This window comes from Amblyraja radiata, chromosome 4 (assembly GCF_010909765.2).
Source record: "Amblyraja radiata isolate CabotCenter1 chromosome 4, sAmbRad1.1.pri, whole genome shotgun sequence".
Classification (NCBI taxonomy): Eukaryota; Metazoa; Chordata; class Chondrichthyes; order Rajiformes; family Rajidae; genus Amblyraja; species Amblyraja radiata.
This window is the reverse complement of record NC_045959.1, coordinates 47,457,270-47,480,334: the sequence shown is the minus strand read 5'-3', so window position 1 is coordinate 47,480,334 and position 23,065 is coordinate 47,457,270. Positions and strand designations below refer to the sequence as shown.

General features: G+C 41.0%; 1 protein-coding gene across 8 annotated transcripts in view; it reads right to left on the bottom strand.

Annotated features, from left to right (window-relative positions):
- Nucleotides 1-23,065, bottom strand: part of ncoa2 (nuclear receptor coactivator 2) — a 296,823-nt gene that overhangs the window by 7,511 nt on the left and 266,247 nt on the right. For 6 of the 8 annotated variants that reach the window (XM_033019338.1, XM_033019334.1, XM_033019337.1 and 3 more), the window contains 8 exons: nucleotides 17,355-17,537; nucleotides 13,348-13,560; nucleotides 12,942-13,071; nucleotides 8,168-8,342; nucleotides 6,861-7,157; nucleotides 6,163-6,252; nucleotides 4,059-4,515; nucleotides 615-792 (listed from right to left, as the gene is read on the bottom strand). In XM_033019338.1, the coding sequence (XP_032875229.1) occupies nucleotides 615-792; nucleotides 4,059-4,515; nucleotides 6,163-6,252; nucleotides 6,861-7,157; nucleotides 8,168-8,342; nucleotides 12,942-13,071; nucleotides 13,348-13,560; nucleotides 17,355-17,537 (1,723 nt within the window). The remainder of the gene's footprint in view (nucleotides 1-614; nucleotides 793-4,058; nucleotides 4,516-6,162; nucleotides 6,253-6,860; nucleotides 7,158-8,167; nucleotides 8,343-12,941; nucleotides 13,072-13,347; nucleotides 13,561-17,354; nucleotides 17,538-23,065) is intronic. The other 2 variants (XM_033019340.1, XM_033019341.1) reach the window with 1 other exon arrangement.

Genomic DNA, 23,065 nt, shown 5'->3' with positions numbered 1-23,065 from the left:
CTCATCTGTGGACTCTCCACAATGGATACACACTACTTGCTCAAAATGGAAAACCCATCCCATACAAAATTTCACAGGTCAATCAAGCTTGGCCTCATTAAACTACACTGCTCCTTACCTCACCTATCCACATAAACGTTGGTTCATTTTAAATGGCAAACTGTGCAGTAGAATAGTTAGATATAACAAAGACTTCAAAGCAACTAAACAGTTTTGCAAAAATCTCCAACAATTGATTTTTAAGTCACACAACTTCAATCCCACTCTTCTCCATCACAGAAAGAATTACAGCCCTTAATAATATCCCCCCCCCCCCCCCCCAAAAAAAAGTATATGGGTTAAATTGAACAGCTAACATACTCAAGGGGTTGTTATATAAACACTGTTTACTTTCCTCCATGATTCAACCACTTTACAAATGCACATATTTTGGTCTGCAAAATTGTAACCGAAGTAAGACTTTTTCTTAATCTTAGAAGTTAGAAAGATTAAAAAGACTCAATTTATTGCAAATCCCACCTCAGATGTCCTGAATGTGATGGTGAAAGTATTTGCATTCATCTGTTTTCCCACCCTCCCTCTGTAATGGAAGCATGAAGATGGTGAGAAAGTACCTGTTTCCGTTCATGCTTCCCTGTGGCCAGCCATTAATCTCAGAAGGTGACTGGTAGGTGGGTGTAGGTTGAGACTGCTGTATCATTGAACTCTGTGTATGGCTCATCCTTGGGGACATTAATGGGCTTTGGGGGGTGGTAGCCCCAGCAAATCCTGCATCAGACTGCTGATTCATTCCTGTGATTGAACAAACACCATAAAGCAATTTTGAACTATGTATAGTTTAAAGAACAATTTTATAATATATACTTTATGCATTTAAAAAATATCAACATTTCTCCTTCGATGACAATGAGCAATTTAACATGAGGAATGAAAGCCAATTAATAATTTTAAAAATGCATCCATTGCTGTAGTTACATTTTGGCTCTTTCCTCAGAAATACCTTGGTAAAAAATTGCAAATTGAAAGCAACAAACAACAAAATACAATCAGACCTATATTCTCAATCGGTTAATGAATGCCAAGCACATTTTAAAAATGAATTTTTATATTTTAAATTGATATAATGAAATTCACATAATGAAATATAAAGAGCTTGCTTGAAATTAATACATGATATCTCATATCTGTCACAATGCAGTCAGTAGTTTATTCTGCTCTGTTTAACTATTTCTCACAGCAATGAGGAAATTGTCATTTGCCTCTTCATTATTGGCATAAACATTTACATTTTTCATTTGGTTCCATTAAAAATCTCCTATACACAATCGCAGTAACAAATTCCCTTGAGCATCTGTCTGGTGGTAAATTAGGAATTTAGAAAGGAATTAAATGATATACGTTAATGTGACGATTAATTCCCAAAGAACTCACAAAAAGGGAAGTGAATGAATGTAACTAAAAAGCATTTATTTTTCATTATGCCAACATTCAGTTCCTGCAATTTAATTTTGAATTTTTTTTAACAGCGACATTAAAAACCTCAAACCAGCTTTGTCACCCATGCCTTTTTCATGCATCATAAAAGGTAGCTCAAGGTGGACACATGGTCATAAATTATTGCCACTATCATAGAAGGTGGACTCCAACAAAATTGTTAGGTGTTGATAAAGTGTCTCCTTTAAGCAGCTATGTAAGTGACATTAAAAAATAAATAAACTTGAAATAAATTTCTATTCATTTATCTTTCCCCCTTATGTACCTTACATTATGCTTACTATTCAAATGGCCTGTCACTTTTCCAGACATTGCAATCTAGGTTTACTCTAACACTCCCTAGAGTTAGCCACTGCATATGAACATGAGCTTTGGGGTAGGTAACATGATCAACATAATACACCCCCGTAGGAGAGGACATGCATCAGTTCTCAGGCTTTCTTAATCTACAAGACTGTGCTGTGTCATATACTTCATTTACCTCATATGTTAGCAGAAAATGTGAATTACTGGTGGAATATTTCCTGAAGTTAGATCAATTTTGGAATTTATCAGTTAAGTTTTCTAACCAGCCACTACTGAGCAAGAACTTCACATGTGAATAATATCCATGAAATTGTCTCATAGATATGGGGCACATTTAGAAATTAGATCTCCTTAGTAGTATTTCAAAACAACAATGCACAGAATTTACATCTGTGGATCCTATGTGCCAATGGATGTCAAATCAATAGGGTACCGGGATTGGGGACGAGAATATTGGATGAACTAAATTAATTCCCATTCTTTATTTTTCTGTAATATTTAATTAACATCAAAATGTTGCATGCAAAAATGTTTAGTTCATTTTTATTTCCATTATAAGATTCTATGGCTACATTTATAACAGGAAGTTTATCATAATTATAACACCAGTCATACTATGCAGACAAGAGCAGAAGTTTGTTACTGCCAATCAACAAAAGAGAGGTTTACAAAACCATTGAATTAGCTACACTTGGGGCTGTAAAATCCGACCACCAATGTTTAAAGCTCAATTTTGTGGGTAAATATATGACAAGATGCGTGAAAGCACTCCTATTAAATAACGGTCATTTTTTTCTGCCATAAAAAATAACGTTAGAAGTCTGAGAGTTTTCTTCACAAGGAGAATAACTGTATTCACATTATCCTTTGAATACTCACAACATAGATTATTCTCAATAACAAAACCATACAGAACATTAACCTCGAGAATAAAGTTTAAATTAGGCATCTAGGTTCAAAAGATAAATTAATAGCGAAATTAAATATCTCTGAAATTTGTTCTAACGTTTAATTGCTTAAACTGATTTAATTATTACATCACAAATATGTAACTAAAGCTTTTATAGGCATATAAAGTATGACCCCATGAAATGTTTCACAGTAATTCAACGTAAATCAATTCTGCTCAATCAAGTTTACAAATTTGTAAATTACAATGTTTACTTTAACAACAAAATACTACTCAGTTTTGCAAGTCTAGTAGTTCACTGCAAAAATTCTACTGATCCTGTATCAATGTACTGTCAGTAAGCAAAACGTCATAAAAATCTCCTCCTTGTTGAAAATACATAATCCAACTACTTTGGATTCTTAAAACTAATGACGACTTGTAAGAATGATAATGACCAAGGCTGTCAGCATTGAAGATTCTGTGTTCATTTGAGTTATGTGATGTTTAATACAACTTAACACTATTTAGAATTTGCACATGATGTAATATTATTATCAAAATATTGAGTAATCTACCACAGGAATGGTTTATGTAGAATTAACTGGTGAAATGCCAGGTATTTGAGGGACTAACAATTGACATCAAACTAAGTGTAACTTAAAATGTAAATTGGTTCAGGTTCTATTGAACCTTTACTAGTTGCATCAGATGAATGAAATTTACTCCCTCAGAATGGCTTTCCCTAACAAAACAATAATGCAATCAGAGATTTATTGGATCTGCATTATGTATTGATTTTACAAAAAAGATTACATTTTGCAAAACATTAGATAACAATTCTCCACCAGTCAACAGAAACAATTCACTAATAAATTATGTCAGTGTCCAATTAGGATGAGCAGTAAGGCATCCATAATATAAATGCCCGCCTACATATTGGCATGATCTGATGACTGATACTGGGAATCAGTATTTTGATCAAAGACCAACAATTTTTTTAAATAAACATCAGAATATACTAATTATAATGTAGCTGCCGATGTGAAACATTTCATTAATGGCCTACGTTGGTATTTTCCTCATTAAGATCTATGTTCTCACTGAAATGCAATAACTTTAGCCAGCATTGTAGAAGATAAGCAGTGCATGCGAGTTAGTACTGAATATCAACATTCACTTCAAAAAAGGAAGGCGGGTCAGGTTAAATAAGGTAAAGACATTGCAAGCAACAGCTCCACACCCAATGCAAAGCCAAAATCAATTTGATCTATCATTCCCAACACACAAAGACAAAGAATAATGCAATCTGTACAGTAAATAGATTTGCCATTCTAATAGTTAACAGCACTCAGAGGAAAGGCAGTACCTGAGCTGGGAAACTGGAAGGCATTGTGCTGCACCTGGGGACTCAATACAGGCCCAAACTGTCCTCCCACATTTCCTATCATCCCCTGGTTAGCCAGATTCATCTGTGAGCCATGCAAGGAGCTGTGAGAGAGGAGCTGTGACCCAGGATTTGGGGACACTGGGGAGAAAGGACTGGTGGAAGGCGGTGGGGAAGTAAGCCCAGTACCATAGTTCGGAGGGAATGGGAACTGTTGTGGTGATGCCTGAGGAATCCGAGGAGTGCTCATGGCAGCTGCCATGCTGCCAGAGGTTGCCATATTTGGTGGGATGTTCAAACCCTGCTGCCGCATCATGATGGTTCTTTGTTGCACCTGCTGCTGCTGTTGCTGTTGCTGTTGCATCAATTGTCTTTGACGCAGGTGCTGATTCAGAAGCTCACGCTGTCTCTGGGCCAGCATCTGTGCATTTATAGGTCCCTGAAGAACAAATGCAAAATATGACCCAGTCATTAACAATGTTCAATTATTTAGTAACCTTGCTGCAAATCAGTTCATAATAGGAGCTGAGTGGGTTCGCAAGTAAATCTGGAGCACCTTGTCAGTTCCCTTACCTGATGTAGGACAATATGGTGTTGAAAGTCAACGTTCAATATAACAAGAGTGCCTGAAATAATTGCCTTCATCAATTAAAAAAAAAGAACCATAAACAATTGTTTTTTCTCCCCCTCTCTTTTCCACCCCATATTCTATGAATTTTCTTGAATTACATTCATAACATGACGACTTGTAAGAATAAAATTGTGTTTGCTTATGACCAAGTTACCAGCCTAAATTATTTTGGGTTTCTTATTATCTCTGCATACCACAAAAATGTTCCTGATGGGTTTTAGAGAAAAAGGTATGGTATTGTTCAATCTTTCAGCACTAATTCATTGTCCGTTAATATATCCAATTTTAAAGCAATATCAAAAATTACCATTGAAGCTGACATTTTAACCAATTTGTTTTTAATAAAACAGACTAATTATTTCATATTGGAAGCACTATTTTTATATTTTCTGATAACTGCTGAAAAATAGACTAGAGGTGTGTATTTAACAGGTATGGTATGAATCTACTTTAAATGGGGTCAGCCTTATTTTCCTGATTTTTTTGTTTTGTCACTCAAACGCGCACATTCACGTCAACTATGATTTCCCAACTCCTTTTTCTGAAGCAGCACTTTTTTTATATTAGAATCTAATTTGCAAGAATAATAAAGCAGTTCTGGTGAGGCCAGCATTCAAATTCAGCTTGCTTGGTCTGCACAGTCAATATCGGCAGTACAGACATCAGGAAGAGGATACATTTCCCAGCTCTTCAAGTAAGATTAATAGTCCATACCCATTCCTAGGGATAAAAAGAAACCAAGCCGGCATATGGTATGCTTGCCATTATTGATCGGAGTATTAAGCATTGAGTCAGGAAGTTATGGTGCAGTTTTATAGGACTTGTTTGGGCCACATCTAGAGTACTGCATGCAGTTCTGGTCGCCCCATTAGAGGAAGCATGTGGAGGCTGGATTAGAGAGTATTAGGTATAATGAGAGTTTGACAGACTTGGATTGTTTTCTCGGGACTATGTAAAATTGTGAGAGGCATAGAGAGGGTAGACAGGCAGGACCTTCTCTGCAGGATTGAAATATCAAACACTACAAGGCATAGCTTTAAGGCGAGAGGGGCAAAGTTTAAAGGACAGGGGCAAGATTTTTTTCCTCACCCACACACAGAGGGTTGTGGGTACCTGGAACATGGCACTGGCGTTGGTGGTGGAGGCAAATATGATAGTGGCACTTAAGAGGCTTTTTGGATAGGCACATGGATGTGCAGGGAATGGAGAGATATGGATTATGTGCGAGCAGATATGATTAGTTTATCAAGATATCCAGTTGGGCACAGATATTGAGGGTTGAAGGGCCTGATCCTGTGCTGTATTGTTCCATGTTGTAGCAGGCAGCAAGTCTACAACTCTCGTCTCAATGGATATCGAAATGAACTTATTTATGAATCTAATGGGAAAATCATTATTTGAAATAAACAATAAATAGAACATGATTAAAGCATCCTAGTATTTTGTAATGCCTACCTGACCACTCATTTGTGGTGGCACGCTGGCCCTTAGAGGTAGATTCATGTTGGAGACAGTGGTGAGTGGGTTCATCAGTGGCTGTCGATTCTAGCAAAACAAATACAAATTGTGAAATTGGTTATTTGTATGAAAATGGTTAAGGTTTAAAAATAAGAAATGGAGAAGCAAGGGCCTTGTAGATGCATCTGAATTAGCACATTGCCACAGTACTTGACAATGCACCATCCTTTAATACAGGAGTGGGGCTGTGGCCATTACCAACCTTTCCCTACTGCCGCAGTATATTACTATTAGGTTTCAATCATGAACAACGGGAACGTGCTTGAGATACCGAGGGGCACAGGTCTGGTTATGTAACATGGGTACAGTTCTGAGGGGCACTTGTCTGTCACTGTAACACTGGGTCACAGTACTACTAGGCACAGGTTTGTCACTGTAACACTGGGTCACAGTACTGCTGGGCACAGGTTTGTCACTGTAACACTGGGTCACAGTACTGCTGGGCACAGGTTTGTCACTGTAACACTGGGGCACAGGTCTGTCACTGTAACACTGGGATATAGTACTGGTGGACACAGGTCTGTCACTAACACAGAAAGGTGGTCACTGCGTAACAGCAATGGTGGGAATCTGCACTCGTCTAAAATAAAGGACTAGGTCTTTTTGCTGCTTAGCTCAGATGGCAAGTACATTACCATTTGCTGTCCTTGAAGCCTTTGTTGGAGCTGAAGCCGAAGCTGATTGGGCTGGTTAGGCACCATCCCCGATGACCTCAGTGCAGGTCTTGGCTGCATCCGTAACATCGGGTATCCTGGTCGTTGCCCCATTTGATTCGCCAGAGGATGAAAATTAGGTTCCTGCATGGTAGAGTAGTTTCCTTGTACTACTGTGGTCTGCGGACCATATGCCTGATTGTAGACCTGAGGCTTTTCAACCATCATTGTGGACTTCTGGCTAGGAAATGACTCTGGCTGGTGATCCACACTTTGGCTCTGAAATACAAGATTAAACTTAAAATAAAATTGTGGGCAATGGTCTTATCTCACCCTTTCCCTTAAATCCTATTTACACTTTCTAGTCTACACACATGGATATTATCACTCTTATAGTTCTGCTTTTAAATTTTGCCCCGAGCCGCTCATAATCTCTCAGTTGAACGTCTTTCCACAATCTACCATTGACTACATGGACTACAGCATCTGAGTCCTCCCCCTCTTGCTCCAAGATCTTGTCTAACCCAGAAGAGACATCCTTACTCCTCCACACTGGGCAGGCAACACAGCTGTCAAGATTTACTGTATTTGAGGCAGAGAGGGGCAGCTGGTAGGACTGCTGCGTCACAGCGCCAAATATCTGGGTTTGATCCGGACTTTGGTTGGTGACCTTGATCCTGACCACTGTGACTGCGTGGGTCTCCTTCAGGTGCACCACTTTCCTCCCACATCCCAAAGACTTGTGAGTTTGTAGGTCAATGGATGAGTATGCGAGATAACACAGAACTGGTCCACACGAGTGGGCCAAAGGGCCCGTTTCCATGCTGTATCACTAAACTAAATCAGAGAAGTGTCTGCTCCTCTACTATGCTATCCCACGTGACTACTACATTACTTTTTCTTCCCTCCATTCGAATGGTTCCTTTGCCTTGGTGCTTTGGACAGTTTGCACACTCTCCCTTTAGTCCACATCCATTATCATACAGGGAGCAAGAACCTTGCATTGTTTTACAAGAGCTAAAGCTACTCCAGATTCAGCCTCTAGATCATTACTCTGGACTGAAACATTTATTTTGGCACAAATGTAGTTAATGGAATTTAGAGTGGGAAAGTGGATTTGATTTAATGGCAGATCAGGCTTGACAATCCTCATGAATGACTCCTGCTGTTTATAGTGGAAGACTTGTGTGGCATTAGTGTACAGCCTACTGTGATAAATATTTTTGTGAACCAAATTTTACAGTACCACCTTCTTGCTCTCAATCTTTTGTGCAAGACTGAATGCTTACCTGGATAACAAGTTCAGGTATTCCGAGTGCCCGGTCAATTTCTTCCAGTCCTAGTTCATCAATATTCTTTAGTGCTGAACGTAACTGGTCTAGAATTGTGCCTTCATCATTTGGAGCTTCCGTTGGTATAGATGTGCAAAGCAGGTCATCTTGAGAACTGTTGTACGACTGCCTCCTAATATTTAAAAAAATAGTAGTAATATAGCCATCTCAACAAATTTTTACATTGCTGCATGTGATAACAACAAAATAAAATAGGTCTGGGCAAAATGATGGCTTCAGAGTAAGAAATAAGGTTTGTGAAAGAGCTTAATGAAAATGATTAACCATATTTGGATATTTTCACATCACTGACAAAGAGACATACTTTCAAATCAATTTTCAAATTTTCTTTATTATTCATTAAGAGAAAATTTCTTTTTTTTAGCCTTTATCTATTGTTTGGGCACACTTCTTCAACCACGTTCAGCTCACATTTCCTACTTCTTGTATACCTGACCTTGAATAATGAATTCTAAGCTCTACTTTTACATGGCTTATTCAAGTTCAGGCCTCAAAATCCAGTGTCCACTGTTTAGGTTGTTGGCTCTCCACTGGAGTTCCTTCTTGTGCCTGACCCAGAAAGCTAGGAGATGGAGATTGGTGGGGGGGGGGGATTGAGTCATGGGGAAATTGGTGTCCAACATTTTGAAAGGGGTAATTTTGAGGGTCAGTGGTGGAATGGGGAACAAGCATTTGTGATCTGGCAAAAGGCTCATGATCCACTATTTGCGTTGTTGTTTCAGGTGGTGATGGGAGTTACTGAGGTTCAGCATCAACATTTGTGAGGATGTGAAGTGGGTAAGAAGTAGAGTGGGGAAGAAAATTTTTTTTTTTTAAATTGAAGACTTCATTGTCAGGTTTGGAGGCCAAATAGCAAATCAACCCTTAGGGCTTGCATAAGGGTAGGAATGATGAGCGGAAGGAGCAATCGATCAGTGCATCAAGTATCAAGTATCCTTATTGTCATTCAGACTTTTCAGTCTGAACGAAATTTCGTGCCTTGCAGTCATAACATAGAATAAAATAACAAAACACACAACAAACACAGATTTAACATCCACCACAGTCAGTCCACCAGGCACCTCCTCACTGTGATGGAAGGCAAAAGTCTTAAGTCCTTGTCTCTTCCCTCCTTGTTCTCCCTCTGCGCTGAGGCGATCCAGGCCTCCGATGTTGTGACCCCGCCGGGTGATGGTAAGCAAGTCCCGCGGCTGAATCCGAGCTCCGCGAACGGGCCGGTTCAAACTACGCGGCCCGGGGCGGTCGAAGCTGCCGAAGCTGCCGCCCTCCAGTCCAGCGGACGAAGCTGTTGTTGCGGGAACTCTGGAAAAACAGGTCATCAACCTGTGACCTGCGAGCTCACGACGATGTCGTCCACTGGGCCCGCGGCCGAGCCTCCGAAGTCGGGTCGCCACCGCCGCAACGCCACCACAGCCCCGGTCGGCCAGCCTCGTGTTGGTAAGTCCTGGCTGGCTCTGCCTCCGGAGCCTCGAAGTCGGTTCCAGTTGGAGGCCGCCAGTTCCATTAGACGGAGACGGGGGATACGACAAGAAAAGGTTGCATCCCCCCGAAGGAAGAGACCAAAAACATGTTTCTCCCACCCCCCCCACACATACACAACCTAAATAAACTAAAATTAACTAAAACAGGACAAAAGAAAACAACAAAAAAAGAAGAAACAGACGGACTGCAGGCGAGCCACAGCTGCTAGGGCAGCGCCGCCACTTCCGGATGAAGGCAAGTAAGTGACATACCAGGCCGATGTCCCAGTCTGGTTGTCATAGAGAGTGGAAATAGGCCCTTCGGCCCAACTTGCTCACACCAAACAACATGCCTCATCCACAAGTCAAGTCAAGTCAAGACAAGTTTATTCGTCACATACACATACGAGATGTGCAGTGAAATGAAAAGTGGCAATGCTCGCGGACTTTGTGCAAAAAGACAAACAAACAAACAACCAAACAAACTATAAACACAATCATAAACACACATATTCTCTAACATAATAAATATTGGAAGGAAAAACGTTCAGTATAGTTAGTCCCTGGTGAGAAAGGCATTTACAGTCCGAATGGCCTCTGGGAAGAAACTCCTTCTCAACCTCTCCGTTCTCACAGCATGGTAACGGAGGCGTTTGCCTGACCGTAGCAGCTGGAACAGTCCGTTGCATGGGTGGAAGGGGTCTCTCATGATTTTGTTGGCTCTGGAGTTGCACCTCCTGATGTATAGTTCCTGCAGGGGGGCGAGTAAAGTTCCCATAGTGCGTTCGGCCGAACGCACTACTCTCTGCAGAGCCTTCTTGTCCTGGGCAGAGCAATTCCCAAACCAGATGGTAATATTCCCGGACAAGATGCTTTCCACAGCCGCTGCGTAGAAGCACTGAAGGATCCTCGGAGACACTCTGAATTTCCTCAATTGCCTGAGGTGGTAGAGGCGCTGCCTTGCCTTACTCACGAGTGCTGAGGCGTGTGATGTCCATGTCATATCCTCGGAGATGTGAACTCCCAGATATTCAAAACAGCTCACCCTATCCACAGGATCCCCATTTATCCTCAATGGAGTGTACGTCCTCGGATGATGTGCCCTCCTAAAGTCCGTGATCAGCTCCTTCGTTTTTTTGATGTTCAAGAGGAGGCTGTTATCCTGGCACCAGAGTGCTAGATCAGCCACCTCCTCCCTGTAGGCCTTCTCGTCGTTGTCTGAGATCAGGCCCACCACCACAGTGTCATCAGCAAACTTAATTATTGAGTTGGAGCTGAACCTAGCCACACAGTCATGTGTGTACAGGGAGTACAATAGGGGGCTGAGGACGCAACCCTGGGGCGATCCTGTGCTCAGGGTGAGGGACTTCGATGTATTCCCTCCCATCTTGACTACCTGGGGCCTGGCGGTGAGAAAGTCCAGGACCCAGGCACACAGGGAGGTGTTGAGCCCCAATTCCAGTAGCTCCCCGGCCAGTCTGGTGGGGACTATCGTGTTGAAGGCTGAACTGAAGTCTATGAACAGCATCCTCACGTAGCCCCCCTTCTGGCTGTCCAGATGGGAGAGAGCGGTGTGCAAGACCTGTGAGACCGCATCGTCCGTGGATCTGTTCGGACGGTATGCGAACTGCAACGGGTCCATGTTCCGAGGGAGGAAGGCGCAGATATGTTTCTTCACCAGCCTCTCAAAGCATTTCATGACTACCGAGGTAAGGGCCACCGGACGGTAGTCATTCAGACAGGCTGGGGAGGCATTTTTTGGTACCGGTACAATTATGGATTTTTTGAAGCAGGCAGGGACCACGGACTTGTCCAGGGAGAGGTTGAATATTGCAGTGAGCACTGGAGCTAGCTGCGTAGCACAGGACTTGAGTACTCGCCCCGAGATGCCATCGGGGCCTGCAGCTTTCCTCGTGTTCACCTGTGTCAGAGCCCTCCTCACGTCGTGCTCGGACATGAGTCCTATTTGCCTGTGTTTGGCCCATATCCCTCTAAACCTGTCCTATCCACGTACCTGTCTAATTGTTGCTGAAACATTGCGATAGCACCTGCCTCAAATACGCCTTCCGGCAGCTCGTTCCAAACACTCACTGCCCTTTGTGTGAAAAAGTCACCATTTGGATTGCTATAAAATCTTTCCCCCTTAAACCTATATCCTCTGGTTCTCAATTCCCCTACTCTGGACAAGAGACTTTGTACACCTACCCGCTCTATTCCTCATGATTTTATACACCTCTATAAGATTATCCCTCATCCTCCTGCACTCCAGGGAATAGTTCCAGCTTACTCAACCTCTCCCTATATTTCACACCCTTGAGTCCTGGCCACATCCTTGCAAATCTTCTCTGCACCCTTTCCTAATAAACAACATCTTTCTTATAACATGGTGCCCAGAACTGGACACAGTACTCCAAATGCAGTCTCATTAATGTCTTATATAACTGCAACGTGACCTGCCAACATCTGTACTCAATACTCTAACTGATGAAAGCCAATGTGCCAAAAGCCTTTCTGACCACCCCATCTGTTTGTGTTATCAGTTCCATGTTCATTTGAAAATGGGCCATCTCTAGACCACTCTTCTGTTTAATTATCACTTATAGCTTTGCTCATCTTCATCACACTGTCATTTCTGTGCCATCGTTTTCTACTTTAACAACTATTACACATTTTTTAATATATATACTTTGTGAATGAATAGACTGACTTCTAAGCCCCAAGCTCCAAAGGGAGTTATCCCATAAGTTCCATTCTCTCATCCTTATTTCACTGTACTTCTGTAAAGTATTCATTCACACATTCGTATCAACTCCCCTCTGACTCTTTTGAGCCATTAGCCTGTACAAAACGATAATTTATAGGGGTAAATTAACCCAAACTTTGGCAGCTACGAGGAAACCGGAGCACTAGAGATGTAAGAACCTGCTAACTCCCCGCAAGCAGCATCCAAGGTCAGGATTAAACCCGGGTCCCTGGAGCAGTGAGGCAGCAGCACTAACTGTTGTCACTGTGTTGTCCTGAGATTTAAACTTACAATTTTTTTGTCGTCCCCATAATCTATGCACCCAAAGCTTATTTCACCTTTGATGTGGAGAACTCTAAGTCTTAAGCTTACAGTATATCTCATTTGAACTATTTACTACTCAAATGCTTTTCTTCCTAAGATAATGCTGGAATAAAAATTACAATTCTTACCTCATTGCAATTCAAAAAATAAAATAAAGTTAGTTTTAAATAATATTGCAACTTACCGATTTTGATTAGCAAAAGGCCCCTGATCAATCGGCATTATACTGTCAGGCCAAGGTGCAGTTTGGTTTGGAGGCGCTTGTTGCTGACCATATGATGGCCCTCCCAAACCCACCTCAATTTCTGGCGACCCTAATTCACATGACAAGTAGCAGAAAAAATGCTTTTTTAAAATTGGCATTTGGTAACATTGCTCGCTTTCAGAAAACAAAACTAATTTTTAAAGCTCATTATAAGGATTTCTGTAACAAAGTGAATCAATATGTTTAGATTTATTATTGTCACGTGGACAGTGAAAAACTTTGTTTTGCATACAGTTCAGATATACTATACATAAATACAATCAAGTCAAACTCAAGTACAGTAGATAGAGAAGTAAACACAAGAACTAGAAATGCTGCTACATACCCATTATTTGTGTTTGGGGCATTGATCTCTGACCGGGCTGACTGTTGGGTCTCATAGGAATACCAGATGAAGGACTGCCGATCATGCTGCCTTGCAGAGTTGCCCTGCTCATTGTAATGGATCCTGTGGTGTTTGCAGCAGAGCTTGACTGACCCCAGTCTACAGAAGCCATACTGGATCGTGGGGCTCCACTTCCCATACTACTGACCATTCCTAGGCGGAAACAAGGAGGGCTGGAGAGTAATCCTGTTTCTGAAATTCATTTTTCTTCCACAATTAGTACACACGGTTACATGCATACCCAAAACTTATGACACTACTTGTACAATTTCTTTTTGTCCATTTATTTTCAAATCTGTAATTGCTGCCATACTACCATTTCTTCAAGGTAAACACATTCTCGTCGTATTTAGCACCGTAAAACATCTTGACAAATTCTAGCAGTTTAGTCAAAATAATACTTGAATATCACTAAACATGCATTATATCTCTTCTGTGGACTAATAATACTGTAAAATCTTGCTGGCAGGAAGTGTTTCTTTATGTACCAGTGACAGGTGCCGAGGAGTGTGGATAACCCTAGCTTCCTTCCTGAGGAAGTGAATCACTTTTGCTGCTGAATACGTCAATGTTTTACTTTCCAATGAGCTCAAGATAAGTTACCAATGCCTAATAGCCAGTTTTATTACATACAAAACAATTTGTTGTGACTGAGAAATTTTAGGTATTTTTAATACGCTGGAGTACAAGGCCACAAATTATTTAATAGAGGACTCAGTAAACACAGTTGAGTCAAATTTTTTATATATTTCATAGCACAGGGAAATTACACAAATGTTTTCCGATGTTTGTCTCAAACTGCAATACATAATGGGTATACCCTATCTGGGGAAATCCTCCTCTTTCCATTATGATCAAAGAATCACGCAAATTGTGCTTCTGCTATGTAAAGCAGACCACTTCCAGCAATTTAGCATAAATAAGTTTTTATAAATGATCACTTTTAAAGCAGTCACTAATTAAAGTATTATTGTTGACTTATGTCATCTTAAAGCTGTATAAATTATGTGGATAATGACAGTGCCCAGTCTTAATCCGTTGAATGATTGTACACTACAGTATATCCTGCCAAGTTGTAATATTTACTTAAAATTTATCAGATGAATTAATAAAAATAATCAGGCTTACAGGACTAGCAGCATTTCAGCTTTCAGAGTTTTTGATATAACACATGCCTCAAATGGCACTGCATATATTTGGGGTAGGTTTGGTAACCATTTCAGAAGCCTATTTTGGTTAATTAGAGTTAAATAGAAGCAGAATTAGGCCATTCGGCCCATCGAGTCTACTCCACCATTCAATCATGACTGATCTACCTTTCCCTCTCCATTCTCCTGCCTTAGAATTAGAATTACCTTTATTGTCATTCAGACCTTACGGTCTGAACGAAATTTCGTGCCTGCAGTCATACATACAATAATACAATAATAAACAACAATAAACACAAATTAACATCCACCACAGTGAGTCCTCCAAGCACCTCCTCACTGTGGTGGAGGCAAAAATCTTAGGGCTACTCATAACCTTTGATACTCTTACTAATCAAGAACCTGACAATCTCTACTTTAAAAATACCCAATGACTTGGCCTCCACAGCCGCCTGTGGCAATGAATTCCGCAGGTACACTACCCCCTGACTAAAGAAATTCCCCCGTCTCCTTTCTAAAGGTACGCCCTTTTATTCAGAGGCTGTGTCCTAGACTCGCCCACCAGTGAAAACATCCTGGTGAAGAGTGGGTAATACTGAGGAAGAGACAAATACTGCATCTTAATCATAATTTTCCTTTTGAGATCATTTCAATTAGTGGTCAACTTCACAGCAGTCACATAATTTTTAAGTAAGGCAGCCGATGTAATCTACTGAATTTACATAATAGAATGAAGAGAATACCACCTACTGCTGTTAAAATGTACCAAATACAATACAATTCCCCTCTTCTCCACTCAAGCATATAATGTGATTACAGACATGTTTTCAGAAAAACATTAATAAAAGAAAGATAATTAAATCTTCAGAATATCGAGTATGAAGGCAGGCACGGGTTATTGATAGGGGACGACCAGCCATGATCACAATGAATGGAAGTGCTGGCTCGAAGGGCCGAATGGCCTCCTCCTGCACCTATTTTCTATGCTCCAGAATTGTATTGCAAAGTATGGAATGGAGAGTTCCAATTATATTTCCAAGCCTAGCCAAATAGACAATATGTAACACAAAAATTATGTTCTTATTATTTCCTGTACTTTTGGATTGGGAGTTCTGGTTTTTGACCTGGTGATGAAAGAATGGTGATGTTTTTTCCCAACTCAGGGTAACACACTGCTTGGAAGGAAAGATAAATCACAGAGATGGTGACCCCAATTCCTGCATGTTTGGTGATTTTGCCAAAAATGTATTTGGTGAAGTGTTGCACCTCATCTTCCAGATGTTGTTGTACCTTTGGGGGTGGGAAATCACCTACTGAAATCTGGGCTCAAACAAGAGACTCATAGTTTCATTCCTCAGGATGTATTGAGCTAATCGAAGGGAATCATGACAGGCTACTGAAGGGAATCAATCCATTGGATTCAGCGGAGATAAAAGTCAGCCAAAGATTATATAATTAGCTTGTGTTCAACATGACATGGTGACACAGTTCCAGTACAATAGGCAAAGGCATGATATGTCTTGACTATGAAGCTGCATGTTGTTCACGAGGCCAAGGACAATGTTAATTTGGTTAAACCAGCAATTTGGCTAAACCAGTACAAGGCATTGTTTTATACGTACAATGCCTTTGTCCAAGTATAAAACAATACAATTTCTTCACAGTGATTAGATACCTCGTTTAGATTTTCTGACATCAGGATCTATAAGGCAGCAGTAACATGCGTCAAATGTATACCCGAGACATTGCATTCAAAGGAAGTCGCCATAAGACAGTGCAGAATTATTTAAACAGAGTCTTTGCAGCTGATGTCTATTAAAACTTCATTCATCGGAGTAAAGACCCACAGCAGAAAATGACAACTACAGTAACACCTTTACATCCTCTGCCTCCAGATCCAATTGATATTATTAGAAGTTAGCAGTTGTATGGCATAAAACAAATTGTACAACTCACACTGTAAACTCCACAATGAATATATTTCCTTTACATCCCCAGATGAAAAGCAACAACTTGCATTTTTAGATGGCTTTAAACCTATTTAAAAATGTCCTAGGATTCCTCAAGTTAGCAAACAAGATTTGATTGAGCCACCTAGGAAAATGCTAAAATGACAATGGGTCTGATGAAATTTGAGAGTCTAAAGTAGTGTCTTAGAGGTGGAGGAGGGAGTGAGACAGAAACTTTAGGGGGGCAACAGCAGAGTGGAGACTGGGTCAACACTGAGAGGAGTGAGGATAGAGAGAAGCCCGGCAAGATTAGCTCCCACTGGCCTGGCTGGATGGGGACGCAAATGAGAGAAGATGAAGCTACTGGGGTTGATACTTCTGAGGAGAGATTGGCACAGAGGGTGATTATAGGATTATCCATGGGTGGGGCAAGCATGGGGTGCTTGCAGGAGAATAAGTTCATCAAGGGGAGATGACCTGGTTGAGGTAATGATTTGGGAGGCAGACTTCACAACAGGTAAAAATTGAAAGGAAGTTAACTAAGAGAGAAGAACAGAAAAGAAAAGAGGTGTTTCAATTCTGATACAGGTCAATAGTCAAGAGAGTTTTATTGTCAAATGCCCCTTGGATAATCACTCTTGAGATTCAGATACAACAAATGATTATTTGAGTTAAGCAAAGTTCAGCAGGTTAGTAGTTCTTTAAGTGGAGAAAAAGGAAAATCAAAATCAAATGCAGCTTAGATCTTTCATGTTTTTATGTAAAAACGATAAGATTTTTATTTCTCTTAGTTGTATTGCTAACTAGAAGTAGAAAGAGTAAAAAAGAAATAGTTCTGACATAAACATACCTGCACTGGCTCCCAAACCTCCTTGGTTACCCATGACTTGCTGTGACACTACAGCAAATGGACTAATGTTTCGTATTGGTGGGAATGGTCCTGCACTTGTCTGTCCCTGCATATGGATGTCCATTCCTGCATTTCGACCTTGTTGCTGTCTGCCTGGTTGCACAGCTCGAGGGTTATTGAAAGCTGCAGTATGAGTTAAAAGAAAACATGTGCATTGGTGAAGAACTATTAAACATTTACCTGTCAACAGCTTTAAGCCATTTTGGCTCATGGTATGACAAATACATATGGTCCTTTATTTGCTAACAATAATGGCGAGTACATAGTTGGACATTATTGCTACATCAATTTCAGATGAGGGAAGATTCACAGTAAATAGGAAGACTAGGAAACTATTCTCTGAAATGCATCTACTATGGCATTGGCTCCCAGTTCACCACTGGAGTGTACTGACTAGCACAGGGTTGCGGTGTTTTGTAGTAGGCTTAAAGTTAACCAAAAATGTGTTCATTCATAAATGTTTGAAAGACTTCTGCATATTTTTCCATTAACTCATGAACATAGGTATCCATTGTTGGCAAGGGATGTTCCAGAGTGCAGTGCAATTATTTGTGAAAGTGGCTGGCATCATTAATTAGTGCACCACCATTTACTTGGCATCAATGTTAAAATGGCTACATTTCCCACATCACAACAATAAGCACATCTTAAAAGTAAATCTTTGCAAAAGGACTTGGGATGTGGAAAGGCCTTGTGTAAGTGCAATTCTTGCTTGGAGTATCATGCGGCCTACCGAAGCTCTCGCTGATATCTTCAGAGCTACTGTCTTTGGGCGGCAATCCTTACTGCTTGGCTGCTGGTTTCTTCTGCTTCCACACCCTTGATGGAAGCTGCGGCTTCTGGGGTGATACTTTTCAGTTGGCTAGGAAGTGCCCAATTTCACCCAAGTTACAGCGTAAACATAAAACGGAAAAATGGTACAGACTTTCTATTAATTTGGAAAGATGCTGAGAGGGAGGTCAAAGGACCTGGGGTGCTGACGTTCTGCCAAAATGTAGGATCGGCAGGTTTGATCCTCTGTGGTAGATAGGATACAGAACTCGAAGTGTGTCTGTGTGTATTCTCAAATGCAAAGAGAGTCAACGCGTCAAGAATGTCATGGAGGAGCAAAGAGGCACTTTATTTAATGTGAAGGCAGCTGCTTTACACATGCCAGCCAATTTTCAAACCAAGTTAAAAGTGAATGTTAACCGGGTCCTGCTGCCTGCAAGGTCTGAATTATTGTCTGAGACAACTGCCAAAGGAAGTGATGACTGTAGCTGAGGTCAGGACATTAACACAGCTGAAGATGGTAGGTCTTGGATGCAGCTCTTGATTTATTCTTGCAATTACATCCTTGGGCCATAATTGTTGGTCTCTGCAGTTTCAAACTATTTCCTATGTCCCAAGTGTGACTGAAATCAATGGAATACTTCCTCCTTGTCCTCACTGACCAAAATTTGCATGGCTCTTTCACGGTACAACCTTTCAAAAGTTGCCTCAATGTCAAGCCTGCCATCACCAGGATTTAGCTTGTGCCCACATTTGGACCAAGCCTGTAATGAGGTTAGAATAGAGTCCTGATAGAATCCAAACTGAGTTAGTTACTGCTGCAGAACGTCTGCTCGAGAACAAAGTTTCTCAAGCAAAGCATTCTGTCCATATTTAAGATCAGACTCTTAGGTCAATTTGCTTATCATGGACAAAACACTCTCAATTCTGAAGAAGGGTCTCGACCTGAAACGTCACCCATTCCTTCTCTCCAGAGATGCTGCCGGTCGCACTGTTACTCCACCATTTTGTGTCTACACTCTCAATTTCCTATGTTATCAAGAACAATCTTGCACAATCTTGATCCCAATAGTTGTGATTGGTTCTGAAGCATAATCTGCAGCAGTGCAGGCTTTATGTTGTCGGGGTGTATGGTCATTACTGAGTCCTGTGGACTTGGTTGCTGTTTCTTCATTCAGATTAGTTTGTCATATACACCAGAGTGCAATAAAATTCATAGTTTGCATGAAGCTCAGAGTAAGCAATATTCATAATAATGATAGCTATAACAGTAAATAGTGACAGACTCAAAGCAGCCGAATGGTGCAAAGATTGTAGTGCAATCTGAAGTCATGCAAAAATAAAAGTGCAATAATGAATAATCAAATGAGTTAAGAGTTAAGAGTGAGAGTATGTGACATAACCTCTGGAAAGGGGGTGTGTGAGAGGTGGTTGGTTCAGGAGTCTAATAGCAGTGGGGTACAAGCAGTTCCTAAGTTTGGCCATTAGTGGTTTCAAGCTCCTGCATCTTCTATAGAAGGTAGAAGAGAGAAGAGGGCATGGCCAGGATGACAAGCATCCTGCACAATATTTCCAGCCTTCATGATGTAACGCATCGTGAAGATGGACTGGATGGAAGGAGTGATGAGATTGTGATGAACTGGGCTGCATTCACCACATTCCATCAACAGTGCAGCAGCTGCCATACCAGGCTGTAATGCATCTCATCAGAATACTTTACTATAGTCCATGAGCATGCCACATCTTCTCAGGTGCTTAAGTAAATATACCGATGTGCTATCTTGATCACATCAGTGTGAAGGGATCAGATTAGGTTGGAGTTAATATGGATCCAACGAACTTAACTGTTGACCATCTCTAATGCAGCTCCATAGATGATGAAAGGGTTGTGTTCACAACCCCCACTTCCAAAGGTCAACAGCAAACTATTTTATCTTGTTGATATGAGAGGGCTTGGTTAATGTTCTGACACCAGGACACAAGGTTCCTGATCGCTTTCCTATAGTCCTTCTCATTGTTGATCCGGACAACAGTGGTATCAACAAAGATCGATTGGCCACACAGTAACAAACTCTCAATCTTGAGGAGCACAAGTGTTGAGAGTCAGGGTGGAGGAAACCTTAAGATCAATTATAACCAACAGAGATCTGGCATTACAAAGTCCAGAAGCCAGTGGTACATGCAAGCACCAAGACCAAGCTTGATGAAGTTGATGAGCATTGCAAGTCAAAATGATTTAAGATTCGCTATGGTGATTATTAAATCCTCAGGAGACACTGCAAGAATAGTCACCAAAGGCGTAGCTGAAATTAACCGCTTCAACCTTTGCTGCTGTACTCGCATGCTACACTCCACACTGAGAATTATGTTGTTCACGGAATTTCCTTGACGAACCATTCATTATAAATGGTGATGGCTAATTTAACCACAAGATGGAAGAGAGTTGCAAAGCTTGACCCAGCCATCTGATCGACAAACAGTTTACTCTATCTATTTAGCCAAGCATGTAACACTAGGTTCACTATGTTGGCATTTTATACACCCTTAATTGAAGAGGTAGTAATGGAGTAAAGAGGGATAAACCAGGCCTACTGATAGTGCCTCACAGATGACCAATTTGAGTTACTAGATCTCCAATACCTATTGCACATAACTGTAAGATACACAGTGTATTCTGTGTATTAGAATGGCCATGGCAGAAGCACTTTGCAAAGGAGATTAGTAAATGTGAGGTCAAGTAACGTATCCACACATTTCAGGTCAGGGTAATTTGGTCGGCAATAGCATCCCTGAATCACACTTCCTCATCAATATTGGTGTTCTCCGCTCAGAGGACATTTATGTTGTTGTAACTGGAGAAATGGAATAGGCGTGTTACGGGTCGTGACCCATCTTCAGACTGAGAGTCCCTGACTCTCAACCTGAAGAAGGGTCTCGACCGTAACGTATCTATTTCATTTCTCCAGAGATGCTGCCTGACCAGCTGAATTACTCTAGCTTTCTGTGTCTATCTTCGGTTTAAACCAGCATCTGCAGTTCCTTCCTATACTTTATGTTGCCATACTGACTGGCATTCAACTGTGTTGCCATACTGACTGGCAAGTGTACCGATACATATGCTGAGGAAAAGTTATTTTATCAGTGATTCTGTTTCCCAATTTCCTTTTGGAGATGCCTCCTTTGGATAACATTAAATGGAGTTACTCATCAAACTAATTACATTAAGTGAAGAAGGGTCTCGACCCGAAACGTCACCTATTCCTTCGCTCCATAGATGCTGCCTCACCTGCTGAGTTTCCCCAGCATTTTTGTCTCCCTTCGATTTTTCCAGCATCCGCAGTTCTTTCTTAAACTAATTACATTTGTTTGATGGTAAAAGATTGCATTGGGTGAACTTGAAAATGCTTTTATGTCTCCTAACTTCAGTAAAAAAAAAATCTATCATTCAATTTTTCCTATCAGTGAGAGAAGTCACAGAGACTTCAATCCAGATGCTTGGCTCAGTATTGTCCAAAAGTAGGTCCAAATTATATGATTTATTCTCAATAGTAGCGGTTGAACCCACAACTTCTAATTCAGTGATGAGAATGTCACCAATGAGTGAAAGCAAACTCACATCAGTTGCAACATTAGGAAGCCCCTACCGGGTTCAAATGGGTAGATACAGCGCAGATAGTTCCCCTGGCTTAAGAGTCTGCAAACCAGGAATCAGTCTCAGAATAATGTCATGCCATTTATCGTTAATAATAATAATAATGGATGGGATTTATATAGCGCCTTTCTAATACTCAAAGCGCTTTACATCGCATTATTCATTCACTCCTCAGTCACACTCGGTGGTGGTAAGCTACTTCTGTAGCCACAGCTGCCCTGGGGCAGACTGATGGAAGCGTGGCTGCTAATCTGCGCCTACGGCCCCTCCGACCACCACCAATCACTCACACACATTCACACACAGGCAAAGGTGGGCGAAGTGTCTTGCCCAAGGACACAACGACAGTATGCACTCCAAGCGGGATTCGAACCGGCTACCTTCCGGTTGCCAGCCGAACACTTAGCCCATTGTGCCATCTGTCGTCGCCGTTAATGTGAGGAGATTGTAACCATTTATGGTTATGGTTAATGTGAGGTTAATTCGCTCCTCGTTCGATTCAGGTGATGCACCATGGGAAGTTTCCAGGCTGACAGCTGTCCTCAATTTCATTCAAAACACAGATTGGTAGATTATATGTGTAGGAAGGAAGATTGACACAAAATGCTGGAGTAACTCAGTGGGACAGGCAGCATCTCTGGATAGAAGGAATGGGTGACGTTTTGGGTCGTGACCCTATCAGACCGACAAATCTGAAATGCATCTGTGCCCTCATCTTAGCAAGTTACACAACAGCCTTGGATCTAATGGTGTGTCCAGAGGCAAAGTGAGAGGTCAGATATATGTCACCTAATCTGCAGCATGTTTCCAATTTCAGCACTGCAGCATCTCTGGACAGAGGAATGGGTGACGTTTCGGGTTGAGACCTTTCCTCAGACTAGATTATAGATTTTTGGATGTTTAAGGGAATCAACGAATGTGAAGATAGTGCAGGAACATAAGGCAGATTAGCCTTATTTTAAGATCAGCCAAGATTTTAATGCAGTAGAGCATTCTTGAATGATCAGATGGACTACTACTGCTCATAGTTTAAATGCAAATTCATAACAATATTATTTCATTTATGAATGCTAATTTGCTACTGCAAAAAAGTAAAAATAGTTAAAAAAGTAGGGTTGTTTCCCCTTCATACATCTTTCAATTTTATTACCGTGATGACAAAAGTATGTATGAAGCCCGTTTGCAACATGTAAATGAGAATGGAAACAGATAACAAAATATACCATTT